The 27045-nt window shown below is 43.9% G+C and overlaps 1 protein-coding gene across 2 annotated transcripts in view; it reads left to right on the top strand.

The window, feature by feature from the left end:
- The window catches only part of SLC12A8 (solute carrier family 12 member 8), a 51995-nt gene extending 29293 nt beyond the window's left edge, over positions 1-22702 (top strand). Inside the window, exons 7-15 of one of the 2 annotated variants that reach the window (XR_007904417.1) lie at positions 5810-5897; positions 7380-7467; positions 10603-10749; positions 13635-14199; positions 15163-15260; positions 17528-17645; positions 18686-18905; positions 19174-19234; positions 21254-21290. Coding sequence is in view for 1 of the 2 variants with exons in the window: in XM_051786810.1 (XP_051642770.1) it covers positions 5810-5897; positions 7380-7467; positions 10603-10749; positions 13635-14199; positions 15163-15260; positions 17528-17645; positions 19174-19234; positions 21254-21419 (1331 nt within the window). In the remaining variant the exon portion in view is untranslated. Of the gene's footprint in view, positions 1-5809; positions 5898-7379; positions 7468-10602; positions 10750-13634; positions 14200-15162; positions 15261-17527; positions 17646-18685; positions 18906-19173; positions 19235-21253 lie in introns of both variants that reach the window. The other variant, XM_051786810.1, reaches the window with a different exon arrangement.
- The last annotated feature ends 4343 nt before the right edge of the window (positions 22703-27045 follow it).

A 27045-nucleotide genomic window follows, 5' to 3' on the forward strand; every position in this document is an offset into this window, starting at 1 on the left:
ATTAGCCATATTAAATGATTCTTCATCACTGCTAATGCTTGGCTGCGAGGAAGAATGCCAAAGCTAATAGATACAATTTATTTAAAGCCCTGGCAGCCTGTCGCTCTGTTTAGTTAGCAGTAGTAATACCAGTAGTAATGTTAAACATTCTCTGAAAATACAGTTTGGGATGATGTATAATTACTTTGGTTGTTACACAGCTTTTTCATGTGTTCTTTTTAATTGCTTGGTTATTTATAGGATTTAAATTATTCCTTTGGAGTAGCAGTGGCAGTAGTACCATATAACATTGTTATTGCTCTTGTTATTGCTGTTCGTAGCAGAGATCAGGAGCCTCATAAAATGTGGGGTTGTGTTTGGTGCTCTGCATGGAAGAGTTTGTGGTCTGATTAAGAAAATTCTAGGATGGGAGTCAAGACTTCTCTGGTACAGATCACAAATCGGGAGCCCATTTTTGGTGAGTGCTGGGAACAAAGCCCACATCTCCTCGGGCTGGGGCAGTAAGTGAGAGCTGGTTCCCCCAGGCCCCATCTGACCCCACTAGTGTAGCTGTCATCCTCCTCCCCACAGCAGGGGTGCGATGGATGCTGGGCTGTAAAGGGGGCTCTGGGTTGCTTGGGGTCCTACCTGGTGGAGCAGAGCTGCTTCCCACTGCGTTGTGGACACTGTCTGGATGCAGCCAGAGCCTTCCAGCAGGACAGGCGGTCTGTGAGATTGGAGATGACATTTCAGGGATGGGCTTGGCAGGAGCATTAATAGGAGTCTGGTGAGACTTGATGGGATTGCCAGTGCCTCTGATGCAGGGCAGGCAGTGGGATGCAGACTGTGAGGAATGACAGGGACAGGTGAACATTGCTCCCAGGCTGTCACCTCCAACTACCCACCTCTTCTGGAACCCCCACAGTGACCTGGCTGAAGCACTAGAAGCAAAATCCTTTGCCTTAAGATAAAACAGAAATTCGAGGAGAGTTCCAGCAAAACAATATGCTATTTAGTTTTGAAGGGTTACATTGAACCACTTTGAAACAGTTCTTTGACCCAGAGCAATGTTCTGTTTATCTTTAGTTATTAAATATTGTGTTTACTCTTCTTAATTTTTAGCATATGCTAGTTTACAATTTAAGATGCTGCTTTGATAACAAAGTTTTTAAAAAAAATGTTTAGGAAATTGTGAAACAAATTGTTTGCGCTTTTCTGAGATGAAATGTTCCTCTTTGAAGTGAAACTATTTTGATCTCTTCAGGATAAGCTTTTTCCTCTCTGACTAGAAATGGTTGTCTGAATTCAACTGGTTTGTTCGGTCTCTGGGATGTACTGAAAAGTGGTATGAAGTTGCCTGTTTCCACCAGAAATAACAGAGAAACAGAAACTTTTGAAATGCAGGCTGGTAGCTATGAAAGGAAAGAGTGGCAGCCACTTCAGGAGAGGGGAGCAGGACTTGTGGGGAGACCCTTGCCGGGACCAAACAGGCAGGAGGAGCTGTCAGGGGGATACTTCAACTGGAGGGCATGGGATGGTCATCCCAGCCTGTTGTAGACCAGTAGCAACATGCTGCCTCCTACAACCGTCCTCCTTGGATTGTTTTGCTCCAGGTCGGGTTGTTTTCTATTTCCCTGTATTTTATTGGTATGACTCCGGCAACGCGAGTGAAGTTATCCTGGTTTTACGATTGAGTGCTGGTAAGCAGAGGCTGCTCTGTTTGCTCCCTGGGTAATAGTTGTTTAAACCATTTCAGTTGGATGTGCAGTGCAGCTGGCTTTATTCCCCCAAGTTTGTCATTTAATCACAGAGAAGTTGCTGAGCGATCAAAAATATACATCTAGAGCTGGCCTAAAAGGGCATGGAAGACTCAGATTTGCTGGTTTCAGTCAAAAAGACCGAAGTACTCACTAGATACTCAGATGTGAACATGCCCCTATAGAGATGATGTGCATTAAGCAGAGGTTTTTCTACATGTTTATAAGTACCTTCTTAATGCACATGTTTTGCTACTGTGCTGTGACAGGCAAACAGCAAACTACCCAGCACAGGGAGAGAGTCTTGGGAGCTGCCTGCCCACAGTCAGCTCCCAGCAGCAGCCATGCAGCCATCAATGCATTTTTAAAATGAAGATAAATGTCATTTCTGTTGTGCAAGAAATGTTTTTCTTTTTCTACAAAATCCCCAAGGTTTTCTGTCTAATGAAAGAAGTGTGTTGTCATGCGATACAAGAAAGTAACTTGTCATTTGAAGCGGTGGTAGTGGAAAGTATCATCGTACTGAAACCAGTTCTGAAATAAACCATATTTGGCACTTGCAAAATGACAGCAAATAGATTTAGAAGCTTTGGGCTAAGTTATCAGATGATGTAAGCTGGCACAACTCCATTAAAGTCCATGGAGAGGTGCCAGCTTACATCAGTGGAGAAGTTGGCCCTTTAAAAAAATTAGCTACAATTCTTATCTAACATTTTCCATTCTTCATCTCTTGGGTGAAGGAAAAAAAAAAACCTTTTATATTTTATAGTAAGTTCACTGAAAAATGCAATGGGTGTTTGCAAGCGATCATATCTGCAGTCATAAACTATAGCTGGTGGAGTTAGAAACCAGAGCTGGTGGAGCTGGTGATAGTGTCTAACAGACAATGTAGGTGGTCCCGTCCTGCATGTATCCACCACCTGGATGATGCCCAGAGCCAGATTACACTGGGAATAGCAGCAATGTACAGGCCGTCTCAACCATAATTTCCTGGCTGGGTTGACTGTGTTTTCATGCTTCCTTGTCCAGAAGCTTTGTCATTATCTGCTGCTCTGTAAGATAATAGCCAGTGTGGAAAATCCAGCCTGCTATCTCGTTGAAACAGAGAGGTGGATAATTTTCTCTGTGAACAGTCTACAGATATGATTGATTGAGTTCAGAGGGGATTGGCCATTTCCCTAGGGATTTCTTCCCTGTGTCTGAAGAAAGGAACGTCCTGAATTCTCTGTGTTGTTGAGGTTCATACGCGAGTGTAGGGTTTTTACTCTGTCACGCAGCCAGAATCTCTGGCAAGGCTTTTTGTGGCTTCTTGCAAGTCAGACCAGTTCTCTGGCAGGGGCTGTCAGAGGCTTTGGATGGTGGAGATTGTTTAGGATGGTGTTTTTTAAAAATTAATCAGGTTGTCCTGTCATTGGAAAGTGGATTGGTTAGTCTTACAAAAGACCTTCTTAGAACTGCTCTTTGGGAGCAGTCATCCCATCTGGAAAATTACTTTTTGGGTGGTGATGAAGAGGTGACTTTGGCATTGTCCATACATCTGTACTACCAGATTGTCCAATACTTTTGTACTAGTCAGGTCAGAGACATAATTGCAGCACAGAGGAGATGGCTTTGGCTTGAGTGGCTCAGAATATCTGTGTTGGTTCCCTCTATGATGGCCTTGGCCTTTGGCCCTGGAAGCCATGAGACTGTGGTGACCTCCTGGGGGCCGTGGCAGAAGCTAATGATGAGCAGTGGCCTGGATCTGACCCCTGATCATTGCACAGCAGGTCAGTCATCAGTCTCCAGATCCTCTTTATGTGGGCTCTGGCAGGTCATCTCCTGGCTGCTCCCGAGTGTGCGTGGGTCCGTGGGAGGGAGGCAGTGAGGCAGCCCGGGCTGTGCAGACACCGCTGTGCTGATGACTCACCTCTTCAACTTTCTTCAAGTTCAGTCCAGAAAATGCTGTTTTGGTGTTTCCTTGGTGCTTTGCTGAGGCAGGACTTTGGATGAGGAAGAGGTGAGTAAAGCTCAAGATGTAAGATTTAAAGGTGGTGCCAGATGTTTGAGAGACTTGGCAAAGAGGCACATGAGATTAACATCTGTCCTCCTGACAATAGTTTGCTCCCTTTGGAAGAAAAAATCAGAGTATTCTCAGCTTTCTGCTTTGTCCCTGAATGGCAAAGTAGTGTGTCATCAAGAGTGCTTCACAGAGACTTTGTTTAGCATGATATTTGTGACCATTTCCATGGACTTCTGCCTAACTTTTTTCACCTCCAGCTAAGCCTGTTGTGTAACTGCTTAAAAGGGACAGGGCTTGAATAGGTCTTGGATGCTTTATCTAGAGAAAGCTACAGCAGTTGACAGGCTTTTAGCTGTGCTGTTCAGAAATACATCCACAAAATAGTCTTCCAGGGGAAAATTAAGGAACTCATTTTGATTTGTAATGCTTTTGGTATGGTGTCAATCTGGTCTGAATCTGGAGGAAAAGCTCTTCCAGAAGCTGAGAAATGCCAGGATTCTGTGGGGACCAGGGAGTGGCTGTTGGTGCTCTGTCTCCAGGGTGGAGATGACAGAAAAAGATGGCTGGTGAGTGGACTGATCAAGGGGAAGAAAGAGAGATGAACAAGGAAAAGGTATTATTAATAAACAAATAAAGCCATGGATGTGTTTGGCAACAGGTTGGTGCCTTGTGCTCATCTATGTGCTATCCTCACAGCAGCGCAGTGAGGAGAGGAAGTGTTATGATTTCCATGGAGCAGATGAGGTGATGAGCTATGAAGATGCACAGCAAAGCCTGAGACAGAACAGAGACAAGTTCCTGTTCCTTGATTGGCAACCCAGCCATTGTGCCCTGTTGGCAGCCTATCAGTGGCCATGCAAGGTCTGTAGGTAATAGGGAAGGCATCCATCTGGCTGATCTGTGTTTGTCCCCTTTATCTTGAGATTTGTCCCATGACTTCTGTTTATCCTTCATCTTGGGAGGACCATTCCATCAGCACTGCTGGCTGGCTCCTGGCCCACGTGTCGTTATGGAGACATTTGTCTGACATCTGAGGTGTGGGATGGTGATGGGCAGAAGTCACATCTTAAAGAGGCTCTTTGGTCCTGCCTTCAAATTGTCCCAATTCTCGTCATGATTTTAAATCACAGATTTTTATTTATTTATTTATTATTTATAGCAGATACCTACAGTCTTCTAGGAAAACTTTTGGGATAACGTGACAAGGCTGGTATGACTCCTCCTTCAACCCTGGACAAAGCCTCTTAACCACTCTGTACCTTGGGTTTCTAGTCTTAATGTGGAGGCTCTAATATTTTACTTCATCCCATTTCCTTTTCTTGCATCTTTAGATGGTAATTTTTTAGGCTAAGGACTCTCCCTGATTGTATAATACCCTGTACTCTGGCCTAAAATAACAGTTCAGTACTTTATTCTTAGTCCTGCCATGTGTTTTCTACGTGACGCTGGGACAATCACTTGCCCTCTCAGTGTTTCTGTTTTCCTATCTGGAAAGTAGAGATAATGCCTACTTCCAAAGCAGATCCCTTGGCTGGAAGGTGCCACCTACGTGCAGAGAGCACTGTTATTCCCTCTGCTAAATGTGCATGTGATCATCACTCAACATGGACAGGACAGGCTGTTCTGTAAGGGTGGCTGTCCCCCATGAATGCAGGGACCTGTAATGGATTTGGTCCGGGGGTAGTACCACCTGCTACATGTGCTGCCGTGATGAACACTGGCATTTTTCTTTTCAACAATTGGGCTACATTGTCATCTGTGAGGTTTGTATTAAGATAAGATGGGTTTTGTTCAGATATTGTTTCTTTTCCCCTGCCCAGCGTTGTTCAAACTGGACAAAGGGTTCTTTGATGTGTTAGAAGTGGCTTGGTTCTATGAAAGGCACAGTTTCTTACCAAGCAATCCATGGGGGCCAGTATTCGTTTGTGTGGCAGTGCAATGAAGTGATACAGTTACTACTCTGAATCAATCAATGAACTGATTGACTAAATTATATTACATATTTTAATGTGTATTATATGTACTATAACTTCTCTTGACTCTAAATTGCACTTATGTCTGCAAAATACAGGTGTGATGGTTGGGTTCGACATGAGTAGAGATCTCCGGAATCCTCCCACCAACATCCCTCTGGGGTCTTTGGCTGCTATTGGCACCTCGTAAGTCACAGATCGGGGAAAATTTACTCTGGAGACAGCCCTGGGTGTGACCAATCCATTTCACGTTTCCATCAACCTTGTATTACTCAGCCATCTGGAAAATTAAAGTGTGGCTCTCATTCAAATTATCATCCATTACCACCACGTAGTCTGGGTGGGTTAGAGAAAATCTTTGTTTAATGTCCTTCCTCTGCTGGGTGGAATGTGTGTTGGTGTTGGAATGGTTGAACTCCTGCAGCCTTGCTGTCCCAGAGTGGGATGCAGAGTTCTTGAAGGCTTGGGGTGTGTGATTTTGTCATTTATTGCTGTTGATTTCAGAGGGGGTTTTATGTTTTTTTTTTCTTTATTTCTCTATATAAATAGAAAATAATAATTAAAAATTTGTATTTTTTATTACTGGGAGAATGAGGCCAAAGACAGGTGAGATGACCTACCCACCTGCAAGGCCAGGGTAACAGAGGAGCCCTGCATCCAAGCCAAGTAATGCTCTCCCTGAAGAAATACAACTTTCTAGGAGTAAAGTACTCCTACATATTAACACACCCTCCCCCCCGGTAGGTTTTCCTGCCTGCTTTTATTGCCACCTAAATTACCTTTGAAATTATTGCTTTTAACTGTGTACCAAGGTTCAGTCAGGAAGGAAGGATCTTCAAAATTTGGAAGGATTCCTGGTGAAATTGGTGCTTGTTTTAAGTGGGGGGATTCCACAGGACGCAGGAGCATAACAGATACCCAGCTATTCATGGCCATGTGATTCCCATCTCTGCTGTCTGGGCTTTACAGACAGACTAACTTATCCCCCCAGCTGAGTACTGGAAGGGCCAGAGACCCCAGAGAAGGATCATAACCGAGGCTGCAGAGCAGACTGGCTGCGCTGGTAACACTACTGCCGGATGGGGGGACCTGTGTACCTGCAGAACACAGAATCACAGAATGGTTTGGGCTGGAAGGAACATTAAAAGGCCATTTAGCCAAACCTCCGTGCAATGAGAGGGGACATCTTCAACTAGATCAGGTTGCTCAGAGCCCCATCCATTCTGACCTTAAATGTTTCCAGAGATGGGGCATCCTCTCTGGGCAGCCTATTCCCATGTTTTACCACCCTCATCGTAGAAAATTTCTTCCTTATAGCTGGTCTGAATTGACCTTCTTTTAGTTTAAAACCATTACCCCTTGTCCTGTTGCTGCAGGCCCTACTAAAAGGTATGTCCCCAGGACTGGGATATTTCTCCATGCACACCTCAAGAGTGCTGGTGGCTTCCCCTCAGGGGTTACCATACAGTTCTGCTGCAGCTGTCCCTAGCACATCATAGTGGGTAATAAGGACCAGTATTAAATTTAGCCCTGAAGCTAAATCATGCAGGAACCATGCAGAGTCATGCAAGACCCAACTTGACTGTCTCCTGGCTCTCCTAGTGAGCAGAATGTTCAATGGCTTTGTCTTGCTGGGGGGAAAAAAATGTTTATTTTTGTTGTTTGCAGGTGGTTTCTGTACATGGTCTTTGTTTTTTTGCTGGGAGCCATTTGTACCCGTCAGTCACTGCGCTATGACTTCATGATAGCAGAGAAGGTAAGTTGTTCGAATAACCCAGCATGGTTTTAGAGAGTGGTGCTTTTAGGTTGTCATCTGCCTTGCTGAACGCTTGAATTTTTCAAAAGCCTAAGGAATTTGGGTACGCATCCCTCATTAAAATTCAGGGGGATTTCCCTATTGCAAATCCCAGTGTACAATTGATTTGAATAGCTTTGCATTCTCCAGCTGAATCTTGGCATTATCACCCAAGCAATAGCTTTAAGAGCTAAAGTATGCTAATGTGGTCTAATGATAAATGCTGTATTTTATTCAGTGTATCCTTTCTCGTGTGTGAAAGCTTAGACCAAATTGAAATCTCTAAAGAACTCCCCTGCTTATCTTTACTAAGTCAAGCGAAGCTCACATTTCCATATCTAGCAGGCTGTAATTGCAGGGCAAGCAATAGGATTATTAAACTCCAGACGTTCCACACGGGTGTCTGTGCACGAGGGAGGTTTGTAGTGTAACATGCTACGTCTCACCATTGCAGGCCTTTAAAAGGAGAGCAAAAGATTTTGGTGTGTGCCATTGTCTTACCTTGAATGGGATATAAAAGGGCTAATTTTCTGTTATTTGGTTATTATCCAAAATCATGGGCTCACTGTATTTGACACAATTTCTTGTGATTAATTTGAAGTTGAGAAGCTTGTGTTATTTTATTTGTAACATGGTTTTTAATCTAAAATGTCAATTTAAAACCCTGGCTTTGTTTTCTAAGTAATTTTAGCTCTAGACTTCTTCCAGCCCCCCAAATAAACTCCAGATTGTTGGTGGGGCTCTGCCACTTCCTGCTAAGGTAAAAAAAAAAAATCTCTGTTTCAGGGTAAAAAAGAATGAGCCTACCTTCTCTAAGGCATCCTCTTTGTTCATCAGTGACTTAGTGGGTGAAAAGTGTAGTAACAAAAAGAATCAGATTTAAATGAATCAGCTGAAGAGAAAGAGATTGTTAAAGCTGTGTTTTAACTTCAAAACCCCTAGGGAGGAGATGAAAAATCTCCTAGTAAAGAGTGAGAAGATATTTAATAGTGATAAATACAAAAAACAAACAAGCAAACACCCCCCCCCCCAAAAAAAAAGAAAAAGCTTCTTCAGGTTTTGTCTCCCTAGTACTGAATGAACCAAATATGCAATCCCAATATTCATGTTGCTTCTTTAAGCTATCTAACTGCTTTAGATTTTAATTACATCGGAGAGAGGGAGGAGGGAGAGATCATTACTCCTCCAAACTCTCCCTTTCTGTCACTCACAGGTGAGCGAGTGCTTGGCTGCTTCTCTTGGTACAATATTTGTTTGTCTTTTTAAACATAAAAATGAGATTCAGTAATTTCACTTCTAATGAGCTCCAAGTGCCAATTCCTTGCAATATATTCACACTCCCTGTGTTCAAAACCCACAGCAAACCCTTTCATCAGCCTCAGTGAAAGGGACTCTTCCCCTCTAACCCTGATTTGAATGTCAAGTAGCACATTTAAATGCGAGCATTTTTAGCAGCTAAAATAATATATGATGTCTGGCACAACTGTTTGTTTATTCCAAGTATTTTTCAGAGCAGGGTAGGATTAGAGGGGAGGGAAGGGAAGATTCCCACTGAGTGTCTGTTGGTCTAATGGCAGCTGATATCTGCTCATCTTTGCCTCAGGTTTCTTCTGTCCCACAAGATAAAATTCACAAAGCCAAGTGGATTTTCATGGGGAAAGGCAATGTTGTGGTAGGAAGTTTGTACAGTTCTGGATTGTGACATTGATTTTACATGCCTTCCCCAAACAATGAACTTTTTATGTTTTTTTACCCAATCTCCTTTTTGCTGCATGCAGATTTCATAGACAGGAAAAAGCCAGATGTTGCTTGACTCATCTTTAGCCATGTGGATTTTTGTAATTCCTTCTAATAAAGAATGTGCCACCTGACTTCAACAGGGGCAGAACCTAGGAGAACCAGTGTTCATTTTTCACCTTCTTTCCTTGACAGGAGGGGTGACAGCAAAAGACATGTGGGATGCAGGGCGCCTGTATTTGCTGGCATTCTCTGCTGCAGAGTCTGTCTGCACCTCCAGCACTTGCTTCAGTGGAGTATGGGCAGGGTTTTTCTCTCTGCCTGGCCTTAGTGCTGGTGTTACCCCCATACCTTGCTGCTCTTTGTGCCTGGCTGCTGGCTGTCAGACTTGTGTGGTCTTGCAGGACTTGGGGATGGCTCAGGTGACCCTAGACCTTAGTTTCCTTAGTTGTGACTGTCCATGTCCTTACACAGTGGTGCAAGGAGCACTCCCATTTCAAAGCTTTCTTTCACAATGTTCATATTGTGGGGGTTTGTGTATTTGGGTGGGCTTTTTTAGATGTGCTGTCTGTGCTTGCAGCTCTTGACAGTGGGACCTGCTTAGAGGGACCCCTGTCCTTGCTTCTCTGTGACAGACCAAGAACTGCCTTTCCTTTTCCTCCATGCCTGCAGGAGATACTCCCAGACTGAAAGGATGCTTTCCAGAAACCAGTTCTAAACCCAGCCTTGTTAGCACTATGGCTTTAAAGATTTTTTTTTTTTAAAGTTTCATGTTGGCCAAAGGAAATTCTTTTCTCATCGAAGACAGGAAAATAAGGTCATTGTATTATATCCTTTGGAGCATGTTTTTTGAGATGCCATTTATTTAAGTGGCAATTTTGATTTGGTTTTACTGTGGGTTTTCTTTCAGGATTGGTTTTCCCCTCTGAGACGCAGGGGTTTGTCTTCCTGTTTTGGATGGTTGGAAGCCTGGGCAGCTTTTCCTGTATGATGTGCTCTGTATATAAGTGATCTCTCCTGAAATAAACTCACTTCCAGTTACTTAAGGGGAATCTAATAGCTGCAGCTTTGCTGCAATTGCTCCAAGTGACAAAGAATTTCTTGGATATGAGCTTGTAAAATGTCTCTGTCGGTACAGGATGTTCAGTATTAAATTACTTTTATGGGATAATTTTCCTGTATTAATTGCTTGTACTTTTTACCACAGACCAATTAAATAGTTGCTTTCCCAGGGCTCTCTCTGTTCATTTAACAATGTTACAAAATATATGTGATCTCTTAAAATACGTGTATTTAAGACTGCTCGGGGGTCTTTAAAGGACAATATAATCAACTTTGCATTCTCTCTGCTTCCTCCAGGTATCCTTGGTGGGTTTTTTGTTTTTGCTAGGGCTGTACATCTCATCCCTGGCCTCCTGCATGGGAGGGCTGTATGGAGCACCGAGGATCCTGCAGTGCATTGCCCAGGAGAATGTGATCCCTATGCTCACCTTCCTTGGACATGGGGTTAGTCATCCCTTCTCTGCGATTGCTGTCAAAACTTCACCTGAATTTAAGCACCCGAGATGTGTCTGTAGAGTGAGATGAGGGATGTGTGAAATGCAAGGAGGGGAAGGCTCAGGATCCAGTATCCTATGCATAGGCAGAAAAGCCAGGAAATGGGTGGTTTCATGAAAAAAGCAAGGCATCCAGCTGCCTGTGGTCCTTTCCCTGCCCTGAGCCCTCCCACAGGGTGTGTCATTGTGCAGGAGCAGCTCTGCTTCTCCCTGGCATTTTGCTCACCCACCTCTGTGCCCCAGCCTGGGTCTGTCTGTCCTGCCACACATGGACAGCTGTTCCTGAGGTCCCCTCCCTCCCTCTGACCCACTTCTTCAAGATGTCCACAGTAAAACAGCCACTTACGGTATAACTTTGCCTGTTGGATATTTTTTGCAAACACCTTATCTACATGGTGCTGATCCTGACCATGACCAAAGGAAGTACCTAGCTCTTCTCTGCCCTTCTGTCCAGGGCAGAAGCCTCAAATTTTGTCTTGACACTTGGTGAAATGGATGGTAACTGTCTGTTTACCTTTTTTTTCTGTTTTCTTTTTTCTTATTCTTTCCTGCACACTTTCTTTGAGCTGTTCCTGTCCTCTGTGGTAACCTCATAGCTGAGGATGTGACTAGTCATGGTGCTGTGGATTCAGTCTCTGTGCACTGGAGAAGAGGACTCTTCTTTGTAAGATAAGGTGCCTTTTGGACACTATTAAATAAAAACAAAGAATAAATTTGAAAGGTTAAGTTAGGGGACATCTAAGCTTTAGATATGCTTTCAAACAAAGTCTTGCTTGGAATATGACAAAAAGCTTTTCCCTTGTCCTCATGAATAATCTTCATTCATGAGTCATTCTACTGATATCAGTCAAGGTATCAGTCACCAAGGACTGTAGTCTTGGGTTATACATCCAGAGCAAACAATTTCTTATGATTTTCCATTATTCTGGAGAGGGAGAAAATAATTCCATGACTCTCAATAACCTGCAATACCTAACTGTGTGTGGAGTGGCTGGAAAAGCCTTATGGTGCTCTGCTCCTCCAGAGCACCTTGTAAATACAGAAAAATATTTTACAATAGTGGTATTTATGAATGTTTTAAAATATTTAAATGTTTATTAATATAATAATTTTCTATCCACTGTTTTATGTTTCTCAAAGTAATTTGCTAAGATAAAAGTCATAATAATAGCAATAATAATAAATAGTAATAATTATAGGGAAAGTAGGAACAATAACAACAGCAAAAACTTCCAGCTCCTGAAGGCAGTTTTCAGGTGATCCCAGAACAGGCTGTTCTCCACTTGGCAACCCTTGTGAAATTCTCAGTGGTTTATCAAAGGTGACTGGAAAGTTGATTCCCTCTCTGCTCTGATAGTTTTCTGTCTTTCTGTCAAATTTTCTGCAGTGAACTCCAGGCAGAGTGCCTTGATGGGAAGGGCTCAAAAAGAGGTGAGAAATCAAAGACAGATCACTTTTGCCCCTTTCTTCTCTCTGTCACCTTGAAAATTGTTTACATTTGGTTTATGGAGAGTAAATACATCTAATTTGTCCTTACCCTTCTGTACCACATCAGTTATTCTTTGAAGAAAGTGTGGTCACCAAAACCTCAGCTGATGGGAAGGACACAAATGTTTTCTGTAGAGTTAAACCCAAGCCAGAGGCATCATGAGATCATTCCATCTGTTCCCCATCTCAGTACATCTTTCTGATACTGAAGATGCTTTCTGAGATCTGTGTTCCTTTGTCCCAGAGATATATTTCTATTCATTCTGAAAAGATGTAACGGTCCAGAACTGGTCCCCCTTTCTGCTAATAAATAAGAGGGAAGGAAATAGAAATAGTTTCAATTCGAGCTGTGTGTTTATTAAAGAAGTAAATGCAGTAAGTGAAAACCTAGCATATTTTGTAAGATATTTTCCAGCAAGGTCTTTACACAGCCTGCATAGGCTTCTCAGGTGGCAAAATGGCAACACGGTGCCTGGTCCAAGGAAGGGCATGTTAGACCTGGGCTCAGTTCATGAACTGAAGGCTGAAGTATTTCCACCTCTAATGCTCTTTGCTTTCTCTCTCTTTATCTCCTCCTTTCCCTGCCTCCACCCCTTCCCAAAGGAGAGGAGCAGGTGATGTTTCTCCTGGCTGCCTGCTTTCCCAACACACGCCTGGCATTGCTGGGGGCTGACTCCCACCCTCCAGCATCCCTCCTGCCCAACCTCACTGCTGCTTTCCTCCTGCTGTTGGGTAGATGCAGCTTGGGTGAGTTAAAGGAGGGAAACCCCATGTGCAGAGACTCAGCAGACCATGGGTTTAGCTCAGCTGTGTGTCAGGGCAGGGCCAGAAGCTGCTGATGTGAAGGTGGCACCGCTCTGTGCAGGCAGAGCTTCCTTGACCGTGGCAGTCAAAGCTTTTCCAAGGGCAGCATACAGGAGCCTTTGGGGTAGGCAGCCATGCAGAGTCCTGTAGAATAATTAGAGATGAACAGTTAACTCTAATTAACACATTTTATTGCCAGACTTCCCATAAGCCCTGCAAATCTCTCTGAAGGTTTATTGCTGCTTTAATGACATTGTTTTACCATGGAGATACAAGTGAGAGTGGATGAATTTTCCAAAGACAAAGCTTGAGTAAGGCTCAGGGATGAGGTGGGAGCTCAACAGCTTTTGGCTTCCAGCCTATTCTTTAATTTATTAGGCCTGTAAGCCTCTGTTTGCACATGCATGCATGTATTTCATGACTAAGAGGGTACTTTGCAGACAACCCAGGTAACCACCCATGGCAGCTGAGCAAGTGGGGAATCCTCATGGCAAGGTTCATGGTTATTAATTTAAATGTAATTTTATTTTATTTATGAACTAGAAAGGCCCCAACAAGACTCCAGTGGCTGCGATTTTCTTAACAAGTTTCATCACTATGGCTTTTGTCTTCATTGGGCAAGTAAATGTTCTTGCTCCCATAGTCACCATCAACTACATGTTGACATATACTGCTGTAGACTATTGCTATTTCTCTGTCTCCTTGAGCCACAACATTCAGCAGAAGCCTGACGAGATCCAGATGGGAACTGCTAGACCTGCTCACTCTTCCCAACCTTTAATTTTCAACAAGCCCTCAAGCCGTGCAGCAGATGGAGTAACTCAAAGCAGATCAAATGGAACCTTGCTGGAGTTCAAAAAAGACATGGACCAGATTTTTAAACCATTCTGTAGTGAGTCAGGTACTTGCAAAAAAGAAGGAGCTGAGAATTTAACCCGAAAGGCCAAACAAAAGGCGAAGAAGCCAGCCAAGCAGACATTACAAGACAGCTTTCTCCTGGATCTCCATCATGATGCTGCCCCAGTTCAGTACAGCTGGGATGAGACCACGAAGCCCCACAGCGAGAGCCAGCAGGACCTGGATGAGCAGGGCTGTCAGAGTGATGCAGGTCAGTGTTCTTCACCCACTGTGTCTGCCCAACACACACCTGGGATGCTGGAGCAGGAGGAACAGTTCTGCAGAGAAGTGATGATGCTCCCTGGCCCGAGGGGAAGAGGCTAAGGGCTGTAGGAGACAGACATCTCCAAGCTCAGAGGGAATGGTTTATAACCTTGGCCCTCCCAGTGCTTTCCTGAAGGCAGGCGTGAAACTAGCTTTATATTGGGCTGTCATTCAGTGATTCATAGCAATAATATCATTTATTCCAGGTGAAGGTAGAGTTCATTGCAATGCATCACAGGAGAAGTTCCAGTGCGATTTCCTACGGAAGATTAATCACAGGAAAGCAGGCAGGACTATATTTAGTGTTGAGTTGTTTACTATATACTCATAATTCTACAGAGACATGCTTAATGCTGTACATTAAAAAGGGTTTGAGTGTATCTTGAGATTTTCTTCATCCTGGTGTGGGTTAGGAGGAATGGAGCCATGTGAGTCTAAAACTCAGGCTATCAAAATTCAGTGGTCTTAATGCCACAACTGGACTCTGTAATTCAACATCCGTAACTGAGTGTCTGAATTTGTTCTGTTTGTGATTGTGGGTATTTGATAAAGTGTGTTTGCATGGAGTTTCTCATTCCCACTGTTGTAGTGTTTCATCAGCATTAGTCAGTGAAGCTTCATAAACCCCTCTGAGGAAGAAACTATTATTTTTCTTATTTCACAAAGTAGGGAAACTGAGGCAGAGATAGACAGATGTAGCCTTCAAATGGACTCAGTACCAGAGTTGGCAACATTTTTTGTTTTTTCTTGCACTTCTTTTCAGTTTTCATTTTAGAGTTTTTGGTGAACTCTGTCATACTCAGCAGTCAGCTAGAATTTTTGCTTTGGTTCCTGGAATCTGGTAATGTAAAATAGAAGAAAAGACCCCACATTATAGCTCTTTTCTAATCTTTTTTTTTCTTTTCTGTAGAAACATCTATAAAGCAACAAAATCCAGAGCTGGGAATTCAGCAAATACCAGAAGCCTTCTACTCCAGATTTTTCAGTCACTGGGTGTCCTTTGCTATTGTAAGTAATTTTCTTTTTTTTTTTTTTGAGCAGTGGTTTGTGATTGTAGAAAATAGAAGGAAAATCATCACAAAATACACTCCAGTACTTGAAAAAATGGCTTTTGAATCTAGTATTCCAGGATACCTGAATTAAAGTACTCAAGGTACCATGCATCCAGCAGTTCAAATTCAGAGAAAACCTGATGACAAATTAAACAGGAGGAAAAAAAAAACCCAGCCCCCACCCCAAATAAACAAACAAAAAAACCCCAACTCAAAACAAAAAGGTACAGATTCAAAGTCTGTAATTTAAACTTTAAAGATGCATGGCTGGCTAGGAAAAAGATCAGTGTCCGTCTTTTCACTGTGTACCAGCCTGCTTTTTCTTGCTGTGGGATGGATTGAGACATCAGCTTCAAAGCTGTGTTGCTTTTATTTATGAGCCATTTTCTGCAAGCTTGGGGTGGGGTTTCATTAGTGCTGACCTCCTGATTCCAGCAGCCCGGCTGTGAAATTCCATCTTTTGAGGGAGGAAAGTAGAGCATTCCTCCAGTATGTTACTCTAAAGAATAAATAATTTATAAATAGCTTCTGTCTCAAGCTGCTGAGAAATTTAAGACATTTAAATTCATCTTGGGAAGATTGATTATTGGGCAGATGACAGGGAAAGGGTCAGATATGCATAATGAATGAACCATATGGCTGTGCTGCATGGACGAGGATTTCATAGCTGTGCATAAAATGTAACAAACCCACTCAAACAACCCACCAGACCCTGTTAGTTTAATCCTCAGATGGAGTTTGATACATGCTTTTCAAATTCACTGCTGCTGCTGCCTGCAGCCAGGTCCTTATGAGGGGTCCCACCAGGCTGCAGCACCAGGGGTGGGTTGGATGTGGTGGCCCCTCTTTAGTGATGTCATCTTTAGGAGGCTGTGTGCTGATGCCACCTCTGGGCTTGGTAACTAATGTGGCTCCCAAGTGTATGTCAGGGCAGAGCATTCAGTTCTCTGCCTTTGCAGGAGATGACTGATGTGTTCATTAAAGCAGATTTGGTTCCCTGTCAATAGTCAGACTTGGGAGGAGGTTGCAGCAGAGCTGGGACAAGCTCAACGATAAAATACAAAAACACAAAAGCAAAAAACAGGTGTGTTTATTTATCCTGACTCCTCTCCCCTCTGCCCTCTCTTTTTGTGCTTCACTGGTCGTGTCAGTCGGGACTCATTTAGCTCTTTCTTTGCATGCTGCCCCTTGCTGTTCCTAATCTCACCCATGGAGATGCTACCCCATTCATATGCCACTTGAGCCAAATCTGTCTTCTGAGCTGGTGAGCCTCTGGATACTTCTCTTGGAGTAGCCCAAGCAGAGACCCACACTGCTTCTAGGACTCAGGGTAGCTCTCTGAAGCTCCATGCTGCTGAAGATGACACTGTAAACCTGTGCTGTCACCTTTTAGAAGTGAGACCAAATGAGGCTTTCTGTATCATGGGAACATTTCCAGGAACCCTCAGCCATGACATACCCTAATCTTTTCAGATAACAGTAGGTGGAAATGCTGTCTGTGTGGCCAAAAGCCACTCGCTGTGGGCTGTTTTCCCAGGCAGGAGATGGTGTGGGTCCTCAGGGGTCCTGCTGCACCACTGGCCTCAGCCACCAATGCCCAAGGGCATCCATCCACCCATGTGATTGCAGGTGGCATCATTACTCCCACGGGCAGGATCTGGGCTGTGCAGCAGGTCTTGTGCAAGGAGGGTCTCTCATGTGCCCATCCCAGCACATCGTTAGGAGGAGACACCTAAAAGGACCCACTCATCAGGATAATTCCGAATGGCTGTATCCTGGGGCCTGCCTGTACATGTCTCTTACACAAGGCTCCCAAGAAAACCCTGAGAACGAGGTGTGACGATGCCATCAAAGCACTGGTTTTACATGCATTGAACACCAAGATGCTGCATTTCTGGGGGAAAAAAAAAAGAAGTGCATTTCCTGATGCTCTCATAACAACTTGAAAGTCCCAGCACTGCCTCAGTTATTGAAGAGTTTCTGTTAAGAGTTGCTGTCCATGCTCATCTTGCCAGGTTGAGGAATAAGCTGCTGACCTGGTCAGTGTTGGGCTGTGTCTGAAGGTGAACAGTCCTTCCCGGGCACCACACTGCCAGTTCTCCCACAGAGAGTTCTGCTGGAGCAGGAGGTCGGTGAAGCTGCTGGGCTTTGCAGAAAAAGGACTGTCAACATCATATTACCTTACAGACTCTGGGATAATCCCAAACCATGTCTTTCCAACAGGCAATTGTGTCCCTCATTATAACGTTTGTCATTCAGTGGATCTACACCCTGGTCAGCCTGGGTGCAGCAGTTATTCTCTATTTCTACATTGGCAGAGTGAGCCCAGGACTTCCCCTTGGTGAGTATTTTTTCCCCTGTATTATTAAATCTGCTTAAAAATTCATTAAGCTTTAATTTAACTTAATTAGGAATTGAGACTCTTGTGTTTAATATGCAGGTGACACGGTGAATGATGAGGTTTTGTTTCATTGCTAGTTTTAATAAATTTTCTCTCTGACTCTTTAATTTTCTATTGGATTATAACTATAGCTAGTGCTGGTTTGATAGTTTGAACGTAATGCTTATTGTTTTATTATATTGTACTTTAAATGGCAAAACCAAATACTAATACTAAGACTTAATGGGGGTGGCAGTTTGTAAATGTATAACAGCAATGAGAAAAATCCACTATAAATTAGTTTCAATAAACTTAATCAATCTAAACCCACCTGAGAAAGCTTTAAGGAAAATGAGTATCTCACTAAATCTCAGCATTTGTAACTGTGGAACAAGAGAGCCTTTTGATTCCAGAACTAAACACATTGAAAGTGTTGGGAACATAATCTGGGGAAATACTTTTAGGCAGAGGGCATTAGAAGGCTCTGTGCATGTGATTAGCTTGAACAAGTTTAAAACAGTGAAGCACATTCAGAAAGCAGCTCATGAGAGCCTATAGCTCCTTAGCAAGGCCACTGGAGGGGTTTGCATTGCTCTGCGTGTCTAAAGGAGGGCAGTGTGGGCATACTCACCTATTTATGCATACACACATACATACATACACAAACAGTGCATGGCAATGAAAATGTTGGAAGGAAACACTCAAAGTTCAGCCTGATTTTTACGTTATTTTGTGGTCACATGGCTTCTGGTGATCTGTGAGTTTGTTCTTCAAAGGTTTGAACAACCCTTTTGTCTAGAAAGGCTGGGAGACACTGGTCTGAGAGATGCTCTGGATTAAGAGCTAGATGAAGGCCTTGAGAGGAGAAATGCCCTGTGATTGACACATCTCTTCTCCTCTCTCTTCCCCTCCAGCAGCCTAAGCCAAATCCAGCAGGCACTGACAGGTCTCTGTTCTCTCTGTCCCTCACCACAAACTTCTCCTGCTGCTTTTGCTTCCAGCTCCAGCACTTTCTTGCCCCTGCAGGGAGCCAGCGCAGGAAACTAACTCTACAGAGAAACTAAAAAGAAAGAAAAAAAAGTGTTGGCGTAATATGCTAAGCCAGCTCTCTGTGGGGTCAGACAAGAGGGAATGAATGGTGAGACCACAGCTGCCTTGGCTGAGGTTGGCTGAATGGCTTCTCCAGTCTCCCCATCCCTTGAGTGGTCCATGGAGGAAAAGGTACTGCAGTGGGTGTCCATGCTTTGCTCTGGCTTTGCTGGGGTTCGACACGCTCTCAGGCTGGGAAGAGATAGCTTGGGTTCATTTCTTGACAAGTGTTTAAAAGCCACAGCATGTAGGAAAACTGCAAGAATGTTCTCACCACCACAAAATCTTTGCAAGTTAATAACAAGCATGTTGGTTTGAGATTCTATGCAAAAATTGAGTGGTGTAATGCTCTTAGGAAAGAATTAGCAGCATACTGACTTCTCGTGCCTTTTCTCCATAGGAGCAGCAGCAAATTTCAGTTTCTTTGGCTGGATTAAGTCGGTTTTGATCACTTTGTGCAGGTTGGTACCAGTCACTTGGCAGTGACCAACATGTTCCTCATTGTTCCCATGACCCACTGATGTGCACAGAGAGGGGTGGAAGAACTGAATGCTTATTAAGCAGGCTGCCTACCCTTTCTTGCATACTCAAAGTTATTCTTACTTAATGGTAAAAATAGCTGCTTGGTCTCATTAGCCTGGCACATGCTGTGGATGTGGGGAAGTGGAGTCTCTGCTGCTCTGTGTGTAGGCATGTCAGCTGATGATCATATCTTGGTGCCTGAAGCTTTATCTTACCCCAAAGGTCTGTGCTCAACCTTTATGGCTCAGGTCGAGTGGGAAAATCTGGCAGGAAATGAGAAATTGGACGCTCCATCTCTTCCACACACCATTCACTGAAAGCGAATTACTATGGTAGTGGTGGAACTGGCACACATGGAAGCTGCGCTCAAGTTTCAGAGAGGAAATTTGGGGGGGAAGCTGCAGTAGTTATAAATACAGTAAACAGTGTCTTTGGTGAAGGAACCATTCAGTATTGAGTTTGCATGGGACTGCAGTCCATTGTCTTGGCGTTTGATTCCCAGAAGACCTTGAGGGTTTTGTTTGGTTGGTTATTAACTAGTTTTGTTAATGTATTTTGATGCTATTAATTATTAATTCCATCTTGTTGGGTTTCCCATAGCAGGTTGTGACCACCTGAAATGGCTTTGAGTTTCTCAGTTGATTTGGTTGCTTTTTGGTTGGGGTGAGTGAACACTGTAGGAAGGACTGCACAACATGAGCTGCCATGCATTATATGTGCAAATTTGGTGGCTCCTTTAAAGTAAATGAAAGTCCAGCACAGTTTAAGCACACTGGCACATACCCATGTCTGTCTTGCCAGCTCCTGCCTCTGCCCACAGTCCCTATAACATGGCCACATGCTTTTGGTAACAGAGGTGGTTAGGGAAAGAAGCCAGGGGAGATGGGACCTCCCTGAGAGGTCTCCATGGCAGGCTGAGAACAGACAAGACAGTTGTCCCACATCACGTCCATCCCTCTCTCTACCAGACCATTGGATGCCTCTGAGTATGGGACTGGGTCCCTGAAGACCCACCTGTCCTCCACACCTCTTGCCCTGAATAGCTTTGTTCACACAGGTACTGCTGCCTCTTACAGCAGTGTAAAGCTGCAGCTTACCTAAGCCTTAGAGGATGAGAGCCCAGGTCAGACAGACTACCCAGAAGAGGGGTGAGGGGGTGCAGAGGGTGTGCACTGTGTTGTGGCAAGTGAATCCTTTAGGTTGCTCAAATAATCTCTGGCAGAGGTTTAATATTAAAATGAAAGCGTTTCAGAGTTCGTTGGCAAGGTTCACTCTACTACTTACTAGATGGTTAAAGCACACAGAGAAAAATCAAACTAAGCCCTAAAATCAGTCAATGTGAAATTAAAATCAACCAAAAATTATCTACATGGAGGCTGAGGCCATAAGAATGAAAAGGAATAAGGGAGACCTTCCTGTTGAGTCACAAGGGTTCTTGACACCTCTAAGGCTCTTAAGTGCTTGACGAGGTCTTAGTCAGTGCTGTATGCTCTTGCAGTTTGGATTTAAAGATGTGCAATCAGGTTTTCTTAAAATCAGCCTCTGGGATAAAGAGATTGCAGGAAAATCTCCCCTTTTATTTAAAAAGAGTTACAAAAATTACTGTAATTTTTCTTATTGCTTCGGAAACTATAAGAAGGGTGTTTTTCATTAGAAATGATTCATGCTCCTTCTTCTCCTGCACAGTGTAGAAGGTGTTTGCCGTAGTCAACATCCAAAGATGAAACTTATTTGTTAAGAAAATGTATATTTTCCTATGTTTACTGGGGGAAGGGAGTACAATTTTTGTGTGTCTTTTAATAAAAATTCTTTCAGGTTAGCTCTCTGCCTCCAAAGGGCACCTGGAAGGATTTAGCCTCTTCTTGAAGAACCCTGCCTTGTTTGCGCAGCCGAGAGCGTGGCTGGGAATGGATGACAAACAAGGGGTGATGCAGGCACCTCTACTTCTCTGTTTGCAGGAGGAGGCCATCTCCCAAGGAGCAGATTGTAGTGACACCATCCTTTGCAACAGTTGGCATGGAGACCAGGCAGCTCACCGAGGAGAACGCTGACTTCGCCTCGCGGGACCGCTATCACCAGTCCTCGCTCATCAGCAGAGAGGAATTTGGAAACCAATTCCAGTGAAGGACACACACACAAAAAAAAAAATCAATCCATTACTTCAAAAAGCATTTAGAAGTGCTAATGGGTGCCACGGTGCCTTGTGAAATACTTGAATTTATGCATAAAGAATGTGAATAGTTATTTATGTATTTGAAGCTTGTTTGTTTATGCAAACTACAACATTGCTGGGCTTCAAATCTTACCCAAACTGAGGGAAAAATTGGAAATGAAAGGGCTAGTCAAAGGGAGTGATGAGTTTCTGAGGACAATATAACTGTTTAAAAGAATTCAATTATAAGCCCTATTGAGGTCTAAAGACCGTTGCCACTATAAAAGCTTACAACACCCCATTTCGGATGTCCTCTGGGGACTAGGGACACTTTGTGCCTGGGAGTGGTGACCTCGGCAGCAGGAGCCAGCACCCCACTCCCAGCTGTGCCACAGATGGATGCAACCTTCCAGGTCAATTCACTTCTCCCCTTGGCATGAACTTCCCTGCTTGTAATACAGTAATTTTCTACCTCAGCATTTCAATTACCAAGGTCTTAGAAAGTACTTTAAGGCATTAGACAATAGGCCAGAATCAGTGGCAAGTGCAAGAAGATTATGAAGTGGATTCACAACTGAAATTGCACATTTAAATCCCGTAATGCAGAATAATGACCTCTTCCCTATAACTGTGAAATGATGTCTTAGAAGCTGTTCATAGTGATTTGCCACATGCTTGCTGATATGAAACCTAAGACCTGACAACATAACTGTGCCCATATAGAGCATCTCCTGGCTGAAGGGGTAGATGATTCAGAAGTGCTTTAACAAAATAAGTTTAGCCTCATCTTTGCTTATTTTGCTTAAAGTCCATCCCACAGTGAGCTCCCACAATGAGCCGTTTCTCCTGCTGCCATGATTTGGGATGTGGGAAGTTCAGCTGAAGGTGCTGCAGGATTTACAAAACACATCTTAGGGTTGATGGGCAGTGTCTGTGGGGGGAGTGAGATTTTATCTGGACCTCTCATCACTGTTGCTTCTTCTCCTCAGGGAAAAAACCCTCCACTGAGCACTGTCCTGCCTACAGGCAGCCATCCTGGCAGGGACCCACACAGGCACGAGCGAGGGTTCTGGGCTGAGGCAAGCTCCAGCAACACACATCACTTGTGTAATATTGTTGTACCTTGGCATTTACAAGGAGAGGGAAATCACTGCCTTTCACTTTGTTTCATCTCTGATCATTTCAGCCTTTAGATTATTTATTTCTCCTTCTGTGCAATAAAACCTTGAGATGCCAGGAACTGCTCTCTGTTCTTTCTTTGGGCACACTCAATGCCTTTGAGCACCGTTCTGCTTGCCTGTGCTCAGTGCCCTGGTGTTACCAGGTGGGGGGGGATGCTCCATCCCATCTCATGATCTGACCCAGCTGCAGCTTTGGCTCTTCCACTTTTCTCACAGAGGGATGAACAGGAGGCTTTCTGCTGACATGAGGAAAAGAGCCACCCTGGCACACTGCAGAAAGCATACTCATTTTTCAAGGTCACAGGTCTTTTACTAAGTGTTTTTAACCTTAATTATCTCAATGGAGGCAAGAAGGAAGTTGTGTTTGTGTGACCAGCTCTGAGTCACCTCACGTCAGTCATTCAGTGTTGGAAACACTCTTTCCAGGGCTCCTTCCTTCCATTGCCTTTTGCTGTTGGTTTCCAAAGGGACTGTATCCGTTGTGTGGATGTGGCTCGGTGTTGAAGCTTCCCCTGGGTTTCCTGGGACCAGTGGTTCCAGGGAGCCTTCCCTGTGCTTGTATCATCCTTGACCTTGGCAGATACTGCTGTTGTGCAGACTGAACACTCCTCGGTCAAGCTGCATGGTGCTGGACACAATCCCTGTTACAGTTTCATACCCAACCATAATGCTGTTACTGTAAAATCTAGCATTTCACAAAGTCCAGTCACATGCATAGTGCCTTTCCTTTCAGGTTGAGGAATGCCCAGCCCTGCATTTCTCTGTAGCTTGACCAGAAGAAAACCCCAGAGCATGACATGAAGGGATTAATGGGCAGAAATTTCTAGGTAACTTCTTTTTTAGCTACTAAAAAATTTAATTCCCTTCTTAAAATAAGACATCAGTCAGGAGATAGAGAGGGAGAGTGGGGAAAGGTCCCTGGGCTGTGTACCTCACTCACTGAGGAGATGCACAGGATGAAACCAGATGACCTAGTGGAGAGTGTTTGCCTCTCCAACACTGCAGTCCCTGCACGTCCCCAAAACTGGGGTGTGACGGGCCAGAAATACAAACAGTGTCTCCCTTGGTCTAGCAGTGTTGGGAAGAGGCCCTGCAGCTTTGCCTTCAGCTGACTAAGTGTGCAGCAGCTGTCCCCTTCTGCCAGCACCATCCAGCAGCTCTTTGCATCTGAGCATCCTCTGGAACAATTTCAGTTGTGTTTGTGGACTGATGAAGCTTCTGCTGGCAACTGGAAAAGGCACTGTGCTCTGCTGTGGAGGGGCCCAGTGAGGGAATGTCTGGGGTGCAGGGATGGGTTGTGCCTTGGTATTTCTGGAAAAAGATGGTGACAGGGCTGGCATTGGCACCGGATGGCAATTGCTGCTCTTGGGACGTGGCAGCAGAGGAGATGCTCTGCAGAGCACATTGTTCCAGGGGTTTCTGGTCATTGGGCTCCACGTGCTGCTGCTGGAGAAACTCTGCCACCTCTCCACTGGCACTACCACCACAGCAGGAACCAGCTCCCTCCACTACCTGGTAAGTACAGGCACTGGTCCTTCCCTCCCCTCGCATCCACAAGGGAGAAATGCATCACACAGGGCTGATTTCCTCGCTGCCATTATACATTATAACAACTTTCCTGTTTAATGCTTGGAAAGGGACATGCTAATCTTTCCTAGAGCATTAACTCTGGCATAGCTAATGGTAAGAGTGGCAGGAAGCCTTGTTTTAGCACCAATAGTCCCACACCACATTCTGCGTATCATTGGAGACTCTACAAGTTCAGGCCCTGTGGGTAGGCAGGGCTTTGCACATCAAGGAAGCTTTTCCAGCAAGCAAGAAAGAAAGCAGTTGTACAGCTAAAGATCGTGGTGTCATGTCAAAAATGGCTGTAGCTTCAGTAGCACTCTAAAAAAGAAAAAAAGGGTGAAGTTAGGGGGGTAGGAGTTTATTAGCTTCATGTTTAGTGGCTGAAGGGAAGGAATGTAGGTGAGGATTGCTTCTATGAGTGGTATGTGCCACTTTCACCCCCTTGAGAGCCAAGTTGTGTCTGCACATGCTGAGGTTTTCATGAAGCTTCAGGTTCCCTGAAGGTGGGTTTGGGACTCGGCTCTGAGCATCATATGTCCTGTTATATGTCAAGGTTGCAGCTTTGTTAATGTCATTGTGGAAAGGCTTTCCTGTTTTCTAAGCCACATAACCTTTTTCTCATCTATAATTATTTTCCTTTGGGTTTGAAATTTGATCTTTTTGTTATTATTATGTAAGAAATTAAAATGTTCTGCAATGGGTCAAGGGGTGAAAACATGTTTTCGAAGGAGATGTGGATATGGCAGCTCTGTTTTGTTCCTTTTGAAGATTCTAACTGTAAATTTGTGGCTCTGCTTTTGATGGTTTCCTTTGCAGAGCATACAAGGATAGAAGGCAGTTGAGGATAAATATTTTATTACTTGCCTTGCAGTATTGCCTAGAAGCACATGCTGCATTTGTGACCCCTCAGCACTAAGCAGGTCCGAAAATCAGAATTTTCTGCCTCAAAAGACTTGTACCACAAATAGTCAGGACTAAGAATGGGCAGAAGAAAAGTGAAGTTTTATTGTGATATTGGCATTAGGAGACAGCTCCTCAGTTGGTATAAATTGTCATCCATCTGGATCTGCGTCCCATTAAGAATCTGCACAGGGAGAATGAATCACACTCCTTAAATCCATATCTTAGCTCAAACTTGTCTTTTTTTTTATTCTCCTCATGGCTTCTCTTGATCAGTTTTGAGTTTCCTTGGATGGTCTGTGTTGTGTATGGTGGCCAAAATATCACACACCTGCCGTGGTCATTAATTCACAGCAGACAGTTGTGATCATACTGTTGAAGTAGCAAAGAAGGGTGACAAAATATGAAATGATGCTCCTGTGCATGGATGAATTTAGGCAGGGGGTGGCTCTCTGTGCCCCATGAGCTGGTATTCTCTTGCCCATGTGCCTCTGATTCAGACAGACAGAGTTTCTTAAACAGCATCATACTTACACCTGCAAGGTCAGAAGAGTTTTGCTGAAGCACAGGAGCCAGCCTAGGATTAACATTTAGGTTAGTGGGAAACGGAGATTATTTGAACGACTGCCCTTGCCTGGTGAATTTTAGAAAAGGCAATTACAGGGATAAAAGAGAGAAGATTTTGTAGACTACCTATAAATTTGCTAACTCCATACAAAAATGGTATATAATGGACTTGTTATATTCCGCAGTGCTGTGTTGCTGCGACCCAGATTTGCCGTAGCATCACTTAAACCTAAGACAAGGTGAGACCTCAGCAGTAACAGCCTTAAAAGCTACGGATGAGAGGCTCTAGCAGCAAACTGCAGGCTAAAAATAAATCACTTTAAAACCCATACGGCACAAGAGAGGCTCCTTCCTTTTCTGCTTTCTGCTCCTCCTGGCTTTTTTTTACCACATAATTTTTATGCTTGTACCCTCATGCTTTTTATGCTCACAGCTGGGATTTGTCCCTCTTGTGCAAGAGTGAGGAGAAGCACAGGTGCTCCCAGAAACTGAGTGGTCAAGGAGAGCACCTGTAACTTTGTTGGATCCAAGTGTCAAACTTCACTGGGGGCTTCTTTCTGGATTTAACACTCTGAAGTGTTTTGTTCAGCTCTAAAATGTCTGGGTTTTCCTTGATGTGCTCCAAACCAGGGCTGGATGAAAAGGGTTCTTGAAGAAATAAATCAGAAATTTAGAATTGCTTCTTTCCAGATGGATTTGAATGGCTGATTTATTTATTTTCCCCCCAGAAAGCAAGGTATTTATTTCCAATGACAGAATTCAAAATGCAACATCATTTCAAGTTGTGTATTTTTCTGTGAGGGATGGAGAGAGATCACAAGACCTATATCCATCCTGACCTCCAAATGTCAAGTATCTAGAACAAGCTGCTTCCAACAGAGGTACAAGGCAAGCAGTTCTTGTTAAAATAAATCAATAAAATACCACCACCCCCAAAATCTCAAGAAAAATGGTCAGGTATTAAGTGCCTTTTGGATGATTGGTATCCATTAATGGATGGCTTGCGGCATTGAGAGGAGATGGGAAGGTAATTAATTACTCAGTTAGGAACTATTTGTCCACTTTGGAAACTCAGGGCTTTTAATAACAAATTCCAGGAGGAGAAAATATTCACTTTGTACCTTAATTCATCATCAGCTTAAAACTTGTCTGAGGTTTATGAGCCTGATCCAAGTTTTGGACAGATCTGGGATGAGTTTCAAGGGAGCCGCAGGAGTTTCATGACATTGGCTGGGGCTGCAAAAGGCTCCTACGGAACCAGAGAGAAGGGACTGGTCACTGTAATCCTGACCAAGTGCTACAGAGATGCCTCTTCTGTACAGACTCCTGTGGTTTTTAGTGATTTCAGACCAAAACAATGTAGAACCCATCAAATCCTGTC

This window comes from Manacus candei, unplaced genomic scaffold, assembly GCF_025592945.1.
Source record: "Manacus candei isolate 608988 ecotype Guabito, Panama unplaced genomic scaffold, ASM2559294v1 h1tg000023l, whole genome shotgun sequence".
In the NCBI taxonomy this organism is placed as follows: domain Eukaryota; kingdom Metazoa; phylum Chordata; class Aves; order Passeriformes; family Pipridae; genus Manacus; species Manacus candei.